Source organism: Dromiciops gliroides, chromosome 3 (genome assembly GCF_019393635.1).
Source record: "Dromiciops gliroides isolate mDroGli1 chromosome 3, mDroGli1.pri, whole genome shotgun sequence".
NCBI lineage: Eukaryota > Metazoa > Chordata > Mammalia > Microbiotheria > Microbiotheriidae > Dromiciops > Dromiciops gliroides.
In genome coordinates, this window is record NC_057863.1 from 352,892,896 (window position 1) to 352,908,927 (window position 16,032).

General features: G+C 35.6%; 1 protein-coding gene across 1 annotated transcript in view; it reads right to left on the reverse strand.

The window, feature by feature from the left end:
* JHY (junctional cadherin complex regulator) overlaps positions 1-16,032 on the reverse strand; it is a 114,147-nt gene that overhangs the window by 9,291 nt on the left and 88,824 nt on the right. The window contains exons 5-6 of the mRNA XM_043996665.1: positions 15,208-15,502; positions 3,928-4,008 (exon numbers count right to left, since the gene is read on the reverse strand). Of these exons, the coding sequence (XP_043852600.1) occupies positions 3,928-4,008; positions 15,208-15,502 (376 nt within the window). The remainder of the gene's footprint in view (positions 1-3,927; positions 4,009-15,207; positions 15,503-16,032) is intronic.

The window sequence follows — 16,032 nt, forward strand, 5'->3', positions numbered from 1 at the left end:
GTCTTTCCAGGTTTTTCTGAAAGCATCCTGTTCATCATTTCTTTTCTTTCTTTCTTTCTTTCTTTCTTTCTTTCTTTCTTTCTTTCTTTCTTTCTTTCTTTCTTTCTTTCTTTCTTTCTTTCTTTCTTTCTTTCTTTCTTTCTTTCTTTCTTTCTTTCTTTCTTTCTTTCGTGGGGCAATGGGGGTTAAGTGACTTGCCCAGGGTCACACAGCTAGTAAGTGTCAAGTGTCTGAGACCGGATTTGAACTCAGGTACTCCTGAATCCTGGGCTGGTGCTTTATCCATTGTGCCACCTAGCTGCCCCACTGCTCATCATTTCTTACAGCACAATAGTATTCCATCATAATCACATAATCACATACCCCAATTAATGAGCATCCTCTCAATTTCCAACTCTTTGATACCAGAAAAGAACTGCTATAAATAAATAAACATACACACATATTGCTATATTTTTATACATATAGGTCCTTTTCTATTTTTCAAATCATTTAGCATACAGGCCTAGTAGTGTAATTGCTAGGTCAAAGAGTATGCATGGCTTTATATCCCTTTGGGCATAGGTCCAAATTGCTCTACAGAATGGTCAAATGCGTTCATAACTCCACCAACAGGGCATTAATGTCTCATTTTTCCACATCCCCTCCATTATTTGTCATTTTCCTATTCTATTCTATTAGTCAATCCAATAGGTATGAGGTAGTACCCCACAATTGTTTTGATTTGCACCTTTCCAATCAAGTGAGTTAGAGCATCCTAATTAATTTCTTTCCCAGTTTATAGAACACTGTGTGAGGCAGCTAGGTGGCACAGTGGATAAAGCACCAGCCTTGGATTCAGGAGGACCTGAGTTCAAATCTGACCTTAGACACTTGACACTTACTAGCTTGCTGTGTGGGCAAGTCACTTAACCTTCACTGCCCCGTAAAAGAACATTGTGTTATTGAGTTCCCTTGTTCCTGATTCTCCCTTGTCTAGTCTGTTTCATCAATCCACTCCTTTTTTAAAACAACACCATATGGCTTTGATAACTGCTGCTTTAAAATAAAGTTTTAGGTCCAGAATATTGACCCTTTTTCCTTACCTCTTTTTACCATTTCTCTTGATAGTCTAGATCAGTGGTGTTAAACTCAAATAGAAATTGAGGCCACTAAGCTGTACATAAGGATCCCTGTGGGCTGCACATTGACTTAGTTTAAAATGTAATATTATATATGTTTTATTGTGCTTTTATTTATTTTATTACATTTTAATCTGGCTTGGGCTACACTCAGGAGTATTGAGGGCTGATTAAAGCACACAGGCTGTGTGTGTGATATCTCTATTCTAGAGCTTTTATTTTTACAAATGAATTTTGTTATTATTTTATCAAGTTTTGTAAAGCATCCCTTTGATAATTTTATTGGTATGCCATTAAAATTACAAATTAACTTTAGTAGAATTGTCATTTTTATTATATTGGCATGGCATGGACAGGAACACAGACTATTCCTCCAGCTATTTAAGTTTTTCTTTATTTCTTTAAGGAGCACTTTGTAGTTGAATGTAAATAATTCTTTTGAGTACTTGCGTAAATTGATCACCAGATATTTTATGCATTTTTGTTGTTATTTGGAATGGGATTTCCTTGTCTATTATTGCCTTTTGTATTTTTTATAATTATATAAAATGCTGTGGATTTTTGAGGGTTTATTTTCCTAAAGCTATTGTCTCAGTTTGTATTTTTGATGATTACCTAGGATTTTCTAAGAAAAAAAATCATATCATCAGTAAATAGGCATTATTTCCACTTTCCTCTCACTCTTTTCTCAACCCCTTACAATCTGGTTTTTTATCTTATTTGATCAAAACTGCTCTCTCCAAAGTTACTAATGATCTCTTAGTTGACAAATCCAATGGCTTTTTATGAATCCTTATTCTCCTTGACCTCTCTGCAACCTTTGACATTGTTGATCACTCTCTCTCCTAGATACCCTCTCTTTTTCAGGTTTTCAGTATACCACTCTCTCCTGGTTCTCTTCCTACTTAATCTGACCACTACTCCTCTGTCTCTTTTGCTGGATCCTCCTCCAGATCATGCCTTCTAACTATAGGTATCCCTCAGGTTTCTGTCCTGGGTCCTTTTCTCTTTTCCCTTTATAATACTTCATTTGGCAATCTCATTGAATTTAATTAAATTCACTCCCATGAATTTAATTACCATTCCTCCGCTGACAATTCTCAAATCTACCTGTCCTGTCCTAACCACTCTGTTGACCTCCAATCATCCATTTCCAGCTGCTTTTCAGACATCTCCAACTGGATGTCCACTAGACATCTGAAACTTACAATGTCCACATAAAACTCATTTTCTTTTCCTCAGCCTCCGCTCCCCCAACTCCGCCCCATTATTGTAGAGGGTAACACCATCCCTCCCAGTCCGTCATGCTTATGACTTAGGAGTTATCCTAGTTTCCTCACTAACTCTTACCCCCTCATATCCAAGCTCTTGACAAATCTTGTCAATTTCACCCCCTGCAACATCTCCTGAATATGCCCTTTCTCTCCTCTGATGTTGCCACCACTCTGGTGAAGGCCCTCATCATGCCTAGATATTGCAATTCTTCTCACTCTAATCCATCCTCCATGCAGCCACTAAACCGATTTTCCTAAAACCTAAATCTGATCATGTCATCCCCCAACTCGACACCAGTGGTTCCCTATTGCCTCCAGGATCAAATACACAATCGTGTTTGGTATTCAAAGCTCTTCATGACCTAGCCCCCTTCCTGTCTTTCTAGACTTCTTACATCTTACTCCCCGCATCAGGTACTTGTCGATCCAGTGACACTGGCATTCTGGCTGTTCAATGAACAAGACACTGCATCTTTTGCTCCAGGCATTTTCTCTGGCTGTCCTCCATGCCTCAAACATTCTTCTTCCTCCTCTTCTACTAACTTCTCTGGCTTCCTTTAAGTCCCAACTAAGAATTCATCTTTTACTAGAAAGTTTTTCCACCCCCCCCTTAATTAAAGTGCCTTCAATTTCTCATGCTATTGCTATTGTTAGCATTTTCAGTACTATATCAAGTAACAGTGGGGAGAATGGGAACCATTGGTCTACTCCCATATTTACTGGGAAAGGTTTTAGGGTATCCCCATTTCATATGATGCTTTTGATTTTAAACAGATTAAAAAATTTTTAACATTCAATTTCTTTTTATTTTAAGTTCTAAATTCTCTCATCTCCCTCTTAACCATTGAGAAGTTGAGGAAACCAAATCCATTATAAATCTATATGTATACATATATATACATAAATATATACATATATAAAATATATATTTATATACATATACAAATTCCCATATTAGTTATATACAAAATGTATATTTCATTCTACATAGTTAATACATCATCTCTCCATCAGGAGATGGATAACATTCTACATCATTGATTCTCTGGAATTATGGATAATCTTTGCATTGATCAGAGTTCTTATGTCTCTTAATATTGAACTAATTTTAATTGTAGTCATTTTTTCCACTAGAATACAATTTGGGAACTTTACAACTAACTGAAATGCATATAAATGGATGTTTCAGTTTGTATTGGTTTTATGGAAAAGGAATGGTCTGGGCTACTATTAATCCTCTTGTTAGACATGACTGTTAAAAAATTCTATATTCATGTGAAGTTAAGAATTTATGTTCTAAGGACTATGCTAGCCACTGGAGATATATCAAAGAGCTCACATTCTAATGGAATTTAAGACAAAGAATTAGGATTAGGGGTTGGTTTTCATGCGTGCGTGCATGCATGCGTGTGTGTGTGTGTGTGTGTGTGTGTGTGTGTGTGTGTGTGTGTATAATGTTTGGCTTAAAAATACAGAAACAGTCCAACACCTCAGTTTTACGAGGGAGGGTAAACATTGTATACTGCACTCACTTTGTCTTTGATGGACTCAAAGTCAGGTCCAAGGCCTCCAAGCTTCACATCTTTTTTCTGGTAACCTTTCAGCCTGTAATTCTAAAAATGCAATCACAGAAAAAAAAAAGTTAGAGAGTATCCTTTAAATGCTTACATGTAGCCCAGCCCCCTGTATGCTTGAAAGGGAAAATTATGAAAATGAAGAATGAACAGAGAGCTCTGGTGGTTTGTAACTTAGCCATTTCTGGATTCTCAAACTGGATATTAACACTGTGATTTGTGACCTATGAGTTAATATTTGTCTTAATTTTTCCACTTCTAAAAAAGGGATGATTTAAACTTCTGAAATTGATTGTTTCTAAAACTGCGACATTGAAACATTGTATAAATATAACTACAAAATTGAGTTATTTACAGCTAAATCCAATTTGGTGGTAACTAAACTAAATATATTTCCTAGAAGTAACTTAACTGAAATAGATAAGTATACTATGTATACTGCTTAAATGAAAAAATACACTTTGTCTTACCTTTTCATAATATTTTTCATTCATAATATTATTTTAAAAATTTGCCAGAAAAGAAGCATAGGAATCAGTAATTATACCAATTTTTCAATGGAACAGAGAAAAATGATTAAAAGGAAAAAAATCTACTCATAATCCATTTATCCTATTCAAAAGCAAACAAGCATTGCTATGTCTTAGAAGGACTTAAAATTAATTTTGCTTAGTGATTTTTTAGATAATTTATTGGGCATAGAGAATACTTCTTTTTTTTTCCTTTTGATGAGGCAATTGGGGTTAAGTGACTTGCCTAGGGTCACACAGCTAGTTAAGTGTTAAGTGTCTGAGGCCGGATTTGAACTCAGGTCCTCCTGAATCCAGGGCCGGTGCTCTATCCACTGTGCCACCTAGCTGCCCTGAGAATACATTTTCATAGTATTACTTATCAGCCATTTAATTTTTTTTTTTTTAAGTGAGGCAATTGGGGTTAAGTGACTTGCTCAGGGTCACACAGCTAGTAAGTGTTAAGTGTCTGAGGCCGGATTTGAACTCAGGTACTCCTGACTCCAGGACCGGTGCTCTATCCACTGTGCCATCTAGCTGCCTCTCAGCCATTTAATTTTAAGAATATAACCCAATACAATAAAACTTCTGGTTGTTATTGGAGTATTGGTATTTTGGAATCATCATAAGAAACAAAGCAAAACAAAACACCATTGTTTTCCTGAATTTGGTGGAAGTCTAGGGAAATGATACCACTTCTGTTTTTACCATTATAATTTGAGCCCCTACTTGCCACGGGCAGTAGAAGCCTTTGTGGTAAAACTGATTCCTTTTTCTTCTTCCTTTGAGATTAATTTATTTCTAGACAGTATTGGGTATTATATCAAAGATGATGCAAAGAGATTTAGAAGAAGATGATTAGTTCAGTGTATATCTCCATTGACTTACAAGTCATAGTGAAGGATTGGATCCTTTGTAGAAGCTTTATTGAAAGTAGGTGGAATATTGGTTCTAAACAAATACTAAAAGCTTTTGGTGGATTCATGTCCATCTGTTAAGGTTAAGGACTAAAATTTACACATTTTGAAAGCAATTTTTATTTTCATGTGCATGCTGCTTGGAGGTCTTTTTTCAACAACATTTAAATTAAAAAAAAATTTTATTTATAGTTTTGAGTTCCAAATTTTATCTCTCCTCTCCCTCCCCTCCCCCCTTCCTGAGGTGGTAAGCCATCAGATATGGGTTATACATGTGCAGTTATGCAAAACATTACCATATTAGTCGTTTTGTACAAGAAAACTTGAATAAAAGAAAAAAATGAAAGGAAGTGAAAAATAACATCCTTCAGTCTGTGTTCAATCAATATCGATTCTTTCTTTGGAGGTGGATAGTAGGCTTCATCATTGATCCTTTGGGATTGTCTTAGATCATTGTATTGCTGAAAACAGTTAAGTCATTTACAATTCTTTGGAGATTTTCTTAATGTAAACCCTTTCTTTTCCTGATCTTCCTTTTCTTTTTTTTTTTTTGCCCTGTAATGAAGGTTAAGTGACTTGCCTAGGGTCACACAACTAGTAAGTGTCAAGTGTTTGAGACCAAATTTGAACTCAGGTCCTCCTGAATTCAGGGTTGGTGCTTTATCCACCTAGATGTCCCCCCCCCCCATCTTACTTCTTAAATAACAATTTGGCAGAGATCATACGATCACAGATTTGGAGGCAAGAGAGAACTCAGAGACAGAATCCAACCCCCTCATTTTACAAATGAGAAAAATGAAGCCCAATGAAGTTAAGTTCATTACCCAAAGTCATATAAGTAGTAAACTGCAGAACCAAGAACTGAACTCTAATTTTTAAAAACAGTATGCTCTTTAATATTAAAGTTTGTATATCCATTTAGAAGATACTATGGAATGTGATGCAAGGTGGTCCAAACCTGCTTTTTTTTTTTTTAGTGAGGCAATTGGGGTTAAGTGACTTGCCCAGGGTCACACAGCTAGTAAGTGTTAAGTGTCTGAGGCCAGATTTGAACTCAGGTCCTCCTGAATCCAGGGCTGGTGCTTTATCCACTGCACCACCTAGCCGCCCCCATTTTAGTTTAACATAATGTGGAGAGCAATATCACCAAAAGGTGCTCTATCAACTGCTCCACCTAGCTGCCCCCCAAACCTAATTTTTGCTGGACTGCTTTACAGTTTTCCCAACAGGTTTTTTTTTTTTTTTAATCAAATAGGGAGATTTTCCCCTGGTTATTTATGTTTTATACTTTATCAAACACTGGTAATTGGTTTTCATTGTTTCTGAATTTCCCTGTCCCACTGATCTATCTTTTTATTCTTTAACCAACATTGAATGATTTTGGTGATTGTTGCTTTATTATATAGTTTGAGATCTGGAAGTGTTATTTTCCCTTCATCCATACTTCTTTTCATCATTTCCCTTTATATTCTAGATCTTTTGTTTTTCCAAGTGAATTATTATTTTTTGGGGGGGGCAGTGGGGGTTAAGTGACTTGCCCAGGGTCACACAGCTAGTAAGTGTTAAGTGTCTGAGGTCGGATTTGAACTCAGGTACTCCTGAATCCTGGGCTTGTGCTTTATCCACTGCGCCACCTAGCTGCCCCTCTGAATTACTATTTTTTAAAGTTCTGTAAAGTATTGCCTTGGTACTTTGATTGGTATAGCATTAAAAGTATAAATTAATTTTGGTGTCATTATCTACCATCTGTTGTCCTTTTATTATATTGGTATGGCCTAGCCATGAGCACTGAATATTGCTCCAGTTAAATTGTTATTTATTTCTTTAAGAAACACTTTGTAATCAAATTTATACAAGTCTTTTGTGTATTTTAGGAGGTTAATCCTGATATTTTTTGCACTTCGTAATTATTGGGAATGAGATTTCCCTTCCTATTATTGCTTCTTGGGTTTTGTTATTATTATATAAAACTGTTATTGATTTTTGAGGATTTATTTTCTGTCCTGAAACTGTGCTGATGCTCTTGTCTAACCAAATATCTTTACTGATTCTCTAGGATTTTCCAATAAAGCCATTCTATCATCAGTAAGCAGGTATAGTTTTATTTTCTCTTTATTTCTCTTTATTCCTTTAATTCCTTTATCTTATTTTATTGCAAGCATTTCCAGAACTATATCAAATAGTAGTGAGAAGAACGAGCATCCTTGCTTTATTTCCATATTTATTGGAAAATGTTCTAGTGTATCCCCATAGCACATGAGGCTTATTTTTGATAAATGCTTTACACTCTGTAGGGTTCTTTCTTTTGTTTTGTTTTGAGCATAAAAGTGTTGTTCATTGTCAAAGGATTTTTCTGCATCTATTGAGATGATCATGTGGTTTTGGATGTTTTATTTTTTAATATGATCAATTTTGCTGATTTTCCCCATAATGCTGAACCACACTTGCAACCCTTGTATATATCCCACTTGATTATAATGAATGATTTCTTGGATAAATTGCTGCTATCCATTTGATAGGATTTTGTTTGAAATTTTTGAGTCACTGTTCATTAGTGATATTGGTCTGTATTGTTCTTTGTTTTGTATCTTTCCCTGGCTTAGGCATTAGGACTATACTTGTCTCATAAAGGGATTCTGTTAATGTACTTTCTTTTTTGAGAACAATTTGTAAAATATGGGTACTAATTGTCTTTAAAAGTTTGAAAGAATTCTCCTGTGAATCCATCAGGACTAGTTTCTGTTTTGGTAGCTCCTTTAGAGCTAGATATATTTCCTTCTCTGACATAGGGGCTATTTAAGATCTCTATCTGGTCTTCTGATTGTTTGTATAAGTCTATGTTTTTGAAGGTATTCCTCCATTTCTTTTGTGTTCAAGGTTTTGTTAGCATACAAATGTACATAATATGTTCTCATTATTCTTTTTATTTCTTCTTGTTTTTCTGTGCTTTCACCTTGCTCATTTGCCATTTTATTGATTTGATATTCTGCTCTCTTCTTTTTAATCAGATTAGCTAAGGGTTTATCCATTTTACTAGTCTTTTCAAAGAACCATCTTTTAGGGGCTTTTTTGTTTTTTGTTTTTTTTAGTGAGGCAATTGGGGTTAAGTGACTTGCCCAGGGTCACACAGCTAGTAAGTGTTAAGTGTCTGAGGCTGGATTTGAACTCAGGTATTCCTGACTCCAGGGCCGGTGCGCTATCCACTGCGCCACCTAGCTGCCCCCATCTTTTAGTTTTATTGATCATTTTCATGGGTTTTTTTGTTCCCAATTTAGGCACTTTCTAATTTTAGTATCTTTCCTTTTGTGTTTATTTTAGGTTTAGTTGATGTTCTAACTTTAAAAAATGCATTAATTCTCTCTTTTTATGTTGTTAATACATGATTGTAAGGATATGATTTTTCCGTTGAGGACTGTTTTATCTTTTTGGTATTCTCTTTCATCATTATAATTTTCTTTTACATAGTTACTGTTTCTCTGATTTGTTCCTTGGCCACTAATTATTTAAGATTTCATTGTTAAGGGGCAGCTAGGTGGTGCAGTGGATAGAGCACTGGCCCTGGAGTCAGGAGTACCTGAGTTCAAATCCAGTCTCAGACACTTAACACTTACTAGCTGTGTGACCCTGGGCAAGTCACTTAACTCCAATTGCCTCACTAAAAAAAAAAAAAAATTTCATTGTTAAGTCTTCATTTAGGCCTGTACCTTTTGTTTGTGGTCCCTGAACTAATTTCAATTTTTATTGTGGTATGGTCCATACAAGATGTATTAATTATTTCTGCCTTTTAACATTTGTTTGCAATATCTCTTTGCCTTAGTACATGGTCAATTTTTGTAAAAGCTCCACGTGGTACAGAGAAATATTCATATTCCTTTGCTGTCCAATTTAGAAGATGCCATAAGTCTTTTAACTCTAGTTTCTCCAGCTATTTGTTCAGTTCCATATTTTACCATTTGATTATCTTTTTGTTAAGACTTATTAAAAACTGATAGGGGGATGTTGAAGTTTCCTGTTACTGTTTTGTTACTGTCTATATCTTCTTGAAGCCCAGATGTTTTCTTTAAGAAATTGGAATGTACAAGTTTATAAATGATATTGGTTTGTTGTCTATGGTTCCTTTCAGCATAATATAGTTTTTTAAATCTCTTTTTATTTTTTGAATGTTTGTTTTTCCTTTGTATGATAGAATGGTAGCAATGCCTACTTTTTTGGATGTACTTGATGCATAGTAAATTTTTTCCTCATCCTCTCAGTTTTATTTTTTGTATAACTTTGTTTTTATTTTTAAAAAAATTTTTAATTTTAAGTTTTTGCGGGGTAATGAGGGTTTTGAGTGACTTGTCCAGGGTCACACAGCTAGTAGGTGTCAAGTATCTGAGGCTGGATTTGAGCTCAGGTCCTCCTAAATCCAGGGCCAGTGCTTTATCTACTATGCCACCTAGCTGCCCCTAACTTTGGTTTTTTTTGTTGTTTTTGGCGGGGCAATGGGGGTTAAGTGACTTGCCCAGGGTCACACAGCTAGTAAGTGTTAAGTGTCTGAGGCCGGATTTGAATTCAGGTCCTCCTGAATCCAGGGCCGGTGCTCAATCCACTGTGCCACCTAGCTGCCCCAACTTTGTTTTTAAAAATGTGTTTCGGGGCAGCTAGGTGGCGCAGTGGGTAGAGCACCGGCCCTGGATTCAGGAGGACCTGAATTCAAATCCGGCCTCAGACACTTAACACTTACTAGCTGTGTGACCCTGGGCAAGTCACTTAACCCCCATTGCCTCGCCAAAAAAAAAAAAAAAATTAAAAAATTAAAAATGTGTTTCATGTTAAGTAACAAATTGTAGGGTTTTGTTTTCTTATGCAAACTGCCACTCTTTTTTGTTTTATTGAATTGTTTAATTCATTCACATTTAAAATTATGACTTCAGTTTATATTATCTTCTATCTCTAAAATTGCTTTTTGTTTTTGTTTTGTTTTGTTTTTTTATTTTTTGGGGGGCAATGAGGGTTAAGTGACTTGCCCAAGATCACACAGCTAGTAAGTGTCAAGTGTCTGAGTCCACATTTGAACTCAGGCCCTCTTGAATCCAGGACCGGTGCTTTATCCATTGCGCCACCTAGTTGCCCCCTAAAATTGCTTTTTAAAGTTACAATTTTCCCCCTCTTCTACTCTATCTATCTATCTATCTATCTATCTATCTATCTATCTACCCTCTTCTACTGTAAATAGTACTATGTTCCTTCATTTACTTTAACCTTTAAAAAAAAGATGGTTTTGTTCCCACTTACTTTCTTCCTTTCACCCCAGATTTCTTCTTATTTTTTATCCCTTTATAGTTTATTTATTAGTTCCTTTTCTCTCCTATTTTCTGGTTATGTATTTCTTCCCCCTCTTTTTTCTTCTTAGTCAAATGGATTTCTCCTTCCTCTCTACCCCAATAGCTATGCCTGTTCATTAATTTTTTAAAATTTCATCTTGCACCTCTTACTAGAAAGGGTTTCTTTCACTCTCTTCATTATCCCTCCCTTTTTCTGTTCATTCTAGACTCTCATTTTGATTCACGACTCCTACATTTTTTCTTGACTAAAATATACTTATTGCCTATAAATTACATGTGTTTTTTCCATAAAATGTAATATATAGTCTATATTTTACACACAAATTCAATGGTTTCTGATATTTAGGCATAAATCAATAATCATTTCCCTCTCTTCCTCCCATCCAAAAAAGGGCAAAAAATCATGAAGGCCCACTGTAGGGAGCATAACAAGATAAATGAGAAATTAGTTATAGAAGATGTTAGGTAAATATAAAAATATTGTCATTTAATCCCAAAGGACTAATGATGAAGCATACTATTCACCTCCAAAAAGAAAGAACTGATATTGATTGAGCACAGACTCAAGCATGCCATTTTTCATTTTATTTCTTTTATTTTTTCCCTTTTATTTGAGTTTCCTTGTGCAAAATGTCTAACCTGATGTTTTACATAATGTCTCATGGTTGGGCCCCTCCCCCACTACATCCCTGATTTTGTAGCACACCAATGATCTAGACCTTCCTGTTTACCTTTCTTTCCACACATATGCCTCAAAATTTCCCATGTCTATGCTCTTCCACTCCTGCACATGCCAGTTGTCCCCAGGGGTTCCAACTCCCTCACTCTCAATGTAGGACAAGTAGACTTTTTAAGCATCAAATCTCCCAGGCCTCATCCAGTATAGGGTCCTCATCTTCCTTTACTGACTATCTCTCTTCATCCATAGGAGCATTCCCATCTATGGAATCTCCTCCCATTTCCAAAGTAAGGCCTCCTTTCCAACTTTTGCCCCTTCTTCCTCATTAACTCCCCTGTAAACTTTTTCCTTCTGAGACCAAAGAGGTCACCTTTCCCACAGTGCTAGCCCTTGATTTGACTCTGGCACATTATGTACTCCTTTATATCCCCCTTTCTCTCTCCCTCACCCATTTCAGGAATCTTCCAATGATGTTATATAGTCCCATAAAAGAAGCATTCACCTGTAGACAGTGTTGTCAGACTTATCATAATGCCCCCAAGTCAACCTCTTCACTGTTACCTCTACCAGATTTCTGCCTTCACCCGTCTCCTTATGTACATTTATAAATGTACATTTATAAAATGTACATTTCTTCCTAGTCTCTCTGTTCTCATCTGATTGTAGTTGCTGTCTTTGCCTGCTGCATTTAATTCACTCTTCCTGTAGTTCTGTTGTTTGGGGTGTTCAAGAGGCAAATAAATAAATAATCTCTTCAGTTCTGAAGAACTAAACATTTAAACATCTAAACATGTTTCAAACGATTCTTTATTACTGAACATCCATCTTTTTTCCTTTATGGTCAAGCTCAGATTTGTAGCATAGGTTAACTTGGTCTACATCCTGAAGTCCATTGTTCTCTGAAACCCATTATTCCATTCCCTCTTATATTTTACAGTAGGTGAAGAATAGTCTTGCAGTATTGAAATGTCCCTTCCTTTGTATTTATTTGAAGGTCTTTTCTCTGATGGATTGCAGAACTTGTTTCTGAACTGAATTGTTAAATTACTGTATGTCTTGGAGTCTGCAGCTCTTTTTTTTTCTGGAGGTGATCAGTCAATTCTTTCAATGAAATTTTATTTTCTATATTCAGAAGTTCTAAATAATTCTCTTTTATTATTTCCCTCATTATGATGTTAAGGTGTCCTGTCCTATCATTCTTTTGGGAAATCTCTGATCCTTAGGCTGTCTTTGATATCAGTATGTTTTGCTTGCAGAATGAATATATTTTCTTTTAATGTTATTTTTTTCTTTTCTTCTTCTAGATTGCCCTTCATTTCTGTGTATTTGCGTTAAATGCTCTACCACACCTTTTCAATCTTACTCCTAACTTCATGCACTCTATTTTCTACCAAATTGATCTACTTAGAATCCAACATTCCATCTCACATTTCCTACTACCTCCTTCTTGTTTGGAATTATCACTGGGTTCTGATCCAATCACTGGAAGATGAAAAACAAAACAAAACACACCTAGTCCTAGTAACAAATGCAATATATCTGAAATGGAAGAGAATGAAGAGGTTGATTCCTTGAACTACATATGAATCAGCTTAACTTTTGATCATTCACTAACCACTCACAAAAGAGACAATGTAAGTTTGGAGAATTATTCTTTACTCCTTTCACCACAGATATTCCAGTATCAATTGGAAAAAAAAGGTCTCAATTTTTTTTTTTTTTTGCAGGGCAATGGGGGTTAAGTGACTTGCCCAGGGTCACACAGCTAGTAAGTGTCAAGTATCTGAGGCCGGATTTGAACTCAGGTACTCCTGAATCCAGGGCCGGTGCTTTATCCACTATGCCACCTAGCCGCCCTACCACCTAGCCGCCCGGTCTCAATTTTTAAAGAAAGAAAGCTGGAATTCTAAAACAATGGCAAGGAGGGAAAGTATGCTGCAAAAAAGAGTTTCCATCAAGTGCTGGCTACTATTCCATAATATGTGTTATTTATATCAAAAATTTAATTTTCAAGTGATGAGCTAGAAGCGAGTTGAAGTTTCTTCCAGATAATTTAACTGAAAGTCCTATGTCTGGATTTACTAGAGTTTGGCTCAAGCTGCTTTAGTTGGTTTTCAAAGCTACTTTTAAAATCTTGCCAACATAAGCCCTTTGTAGTCTTTTAATATTGAAAAGAAAGATTAAAGATTTTCTTTGCTTTGTGTCTTCTTTGCAGATACAAGCCTCTAAAAGTTTTTAATTGTGACATGGGGCCACAATAATTTTTTACTAATAGTGAAACCCCTATTCTGAAACCATAGTATTAGGGAGAAGAAACCCTGCTCTAAACAAGCTCTTTCCAGGATGTGCTACTGTATGTATGAGTAAGCAGCAGCCACTGAATCAACTGAAACTGGTGATGTATAAATATTGTAATATTACACATTTACTCTTTAAATTGTGTATCTAATTATTCATGTTTGTGGAGAATAGTACAGAACTCTTCTAGTAGAAGAATCCACAAAGCATGGCCATTTGGCTGCCAGTGACTAATCAAAACTCTTTTCAAGCCTGTAGACTTTGGACAAAGTATGTCTGAATTAAAAGTGACACTGGGTGCTTTGTGAGGACTTGGTTTAACTTTGAAAAGTTGTACCCTGCTGTGGGGACACAGCAGTGTAATTCTCCAGGAAATTCTTCAGATGTGTAAGTGTGAGAAAGTTACTTGAAAAAAAGACAAAAACAATGTCTCAAACACTGTGGAACAGAGAATGAAAGAAATTTGCACTGCAGTTGCTAAATCTAATCCAAATAATGCCTTCTTAAATGCAGTCAAGCAGCAGTACATAGACTGCTTGCTACAACAAATATATAAGTAATTACTTTAGCTTAAAACAGGCTGCTTTGGGGCTTCCAAAAACTTATTAAATGTTTGTATGTCATGGGCACAGATGGATATTTTTATACTATTATATCATCTCCTATGTGTTAATGATTACAGTATAAATGTTGAGAATTCATAAAGTAGTGATCACAGAACTTCTAGGAGGACAGGAATGATGATTAAGGCTCATAATTTTTATAAAAACTGTAACTTCTAATATGGTTCAGTTTGATTCCCTTGGAATCCAAAAGATTTGATCTAACAAATGGGCATGACATGGATAATGATTCACTCCATCTGGTGCCAAGGCTACCTGCTGTCCTATACAAATATCTTTATTCTAAGTCGTTTTAGTCCCTGGAATAACTTAATGGACAAACAGTACTTCTGAGCGTTTGTCAGATAAGGGTCTAAGGTCTTTAAAACAAAGGAGAAAAAACAGTCAAGATATAAATGGATAACATTTTTTTTTGACGAGAAGTAGTTTTTGGATAAAAAGAAAGACTTGGAAAGAATCGGAATCTAATTTTAGAAGTTAGAAATTGGAGGTACTATTCTCTTGGTGTTATGTGAAGGTATATATATATATGTGTGAAGGTATAATACATATATATGTGCGTTTTTCCTGTGAAACAGGAATCTCAGGGGGTTCTTGAAGTTAAGTTTTGAGAGTCTTAAATTAAAAGCACTAAGCAGAATTGAATTCAAAATGTGTTTTTTAAGGGCAATCCCTGATTGGCATGACTCCTAAGTGAGGAAGGATAGATGCCCTTCCAATTCAGCATTACCAAGGCCCTTATTTGAACCCCTGTAATCCACAAGGTTTGAAAGAGCCAAGCCACCTGTATATTCCATAATTACAATCCATACAGCTGCATATCATTAAAAATCTAAAAGTGGTTTAGAAATGTTATGTTCTTTTTTGATGGATAAAGATTCTTACCTTACTGGAAACTCTGTCCTTATGCTTTTTCTGCTTCTCCAGTTGTAACAGGTAGCCTTCAGAATTGCAACGACTAAGTGTTGTCTGACTTCTCTGACTTTTTCCAGTATTGAGCTGGGCTTCACTGTCTACTCTTGAAAATATTGATGGAAATATGGTATTGGAGGAAGTCACTTCACTGGGTTGTACTTCTGTCAGCTGTGTTAAGGCTTGTTGATGCTGCTCCATTATGTGGGTGAGCTGAGTATTTGGAGAAACCCTTGCCGGTTGACTTTCAGATGAAGGGCGGAATTTCCTTGATAAAATGAAATTAGTAAGATTCTGAGTTATCAAAATACTGATGCATAAAATCAGTAGGCTTAACAGTTTCCCCCCAAACATGAATATGATAGATATGTATATACATATATATGTATAAAGTTCTGTTGAACTCTTAAATGATTTTAAAAATTCTTACCCAAAATGACTCTCTGGGTTCAGGAGATCATGGGAAATTTAGGTGATATAAAACAAAAGATACCAATACATTTTAAATGGTTATTACTAACTATATTTCTTTAGGTATTGAGAAAATATTAATTTACCTAATCATATAATAGAAAGGCTCTCAGGAGGTCTTTTAGTCTATTTCCTCGACTCTAAGAAGGATGAAAATTAAACTGCCAATTACAGAAAAGCTTCTTTCTTATGGAAACACTATATTTTATAATTGACCTAAATAAATTATAGGGTTATAGGATTTAGAGCTAAAGAAGGATCAAATTCAACCAATTCATTTTATATATGAGGAAACTGAGGCCCAGAGAGATGAAAAGAACTTCACAA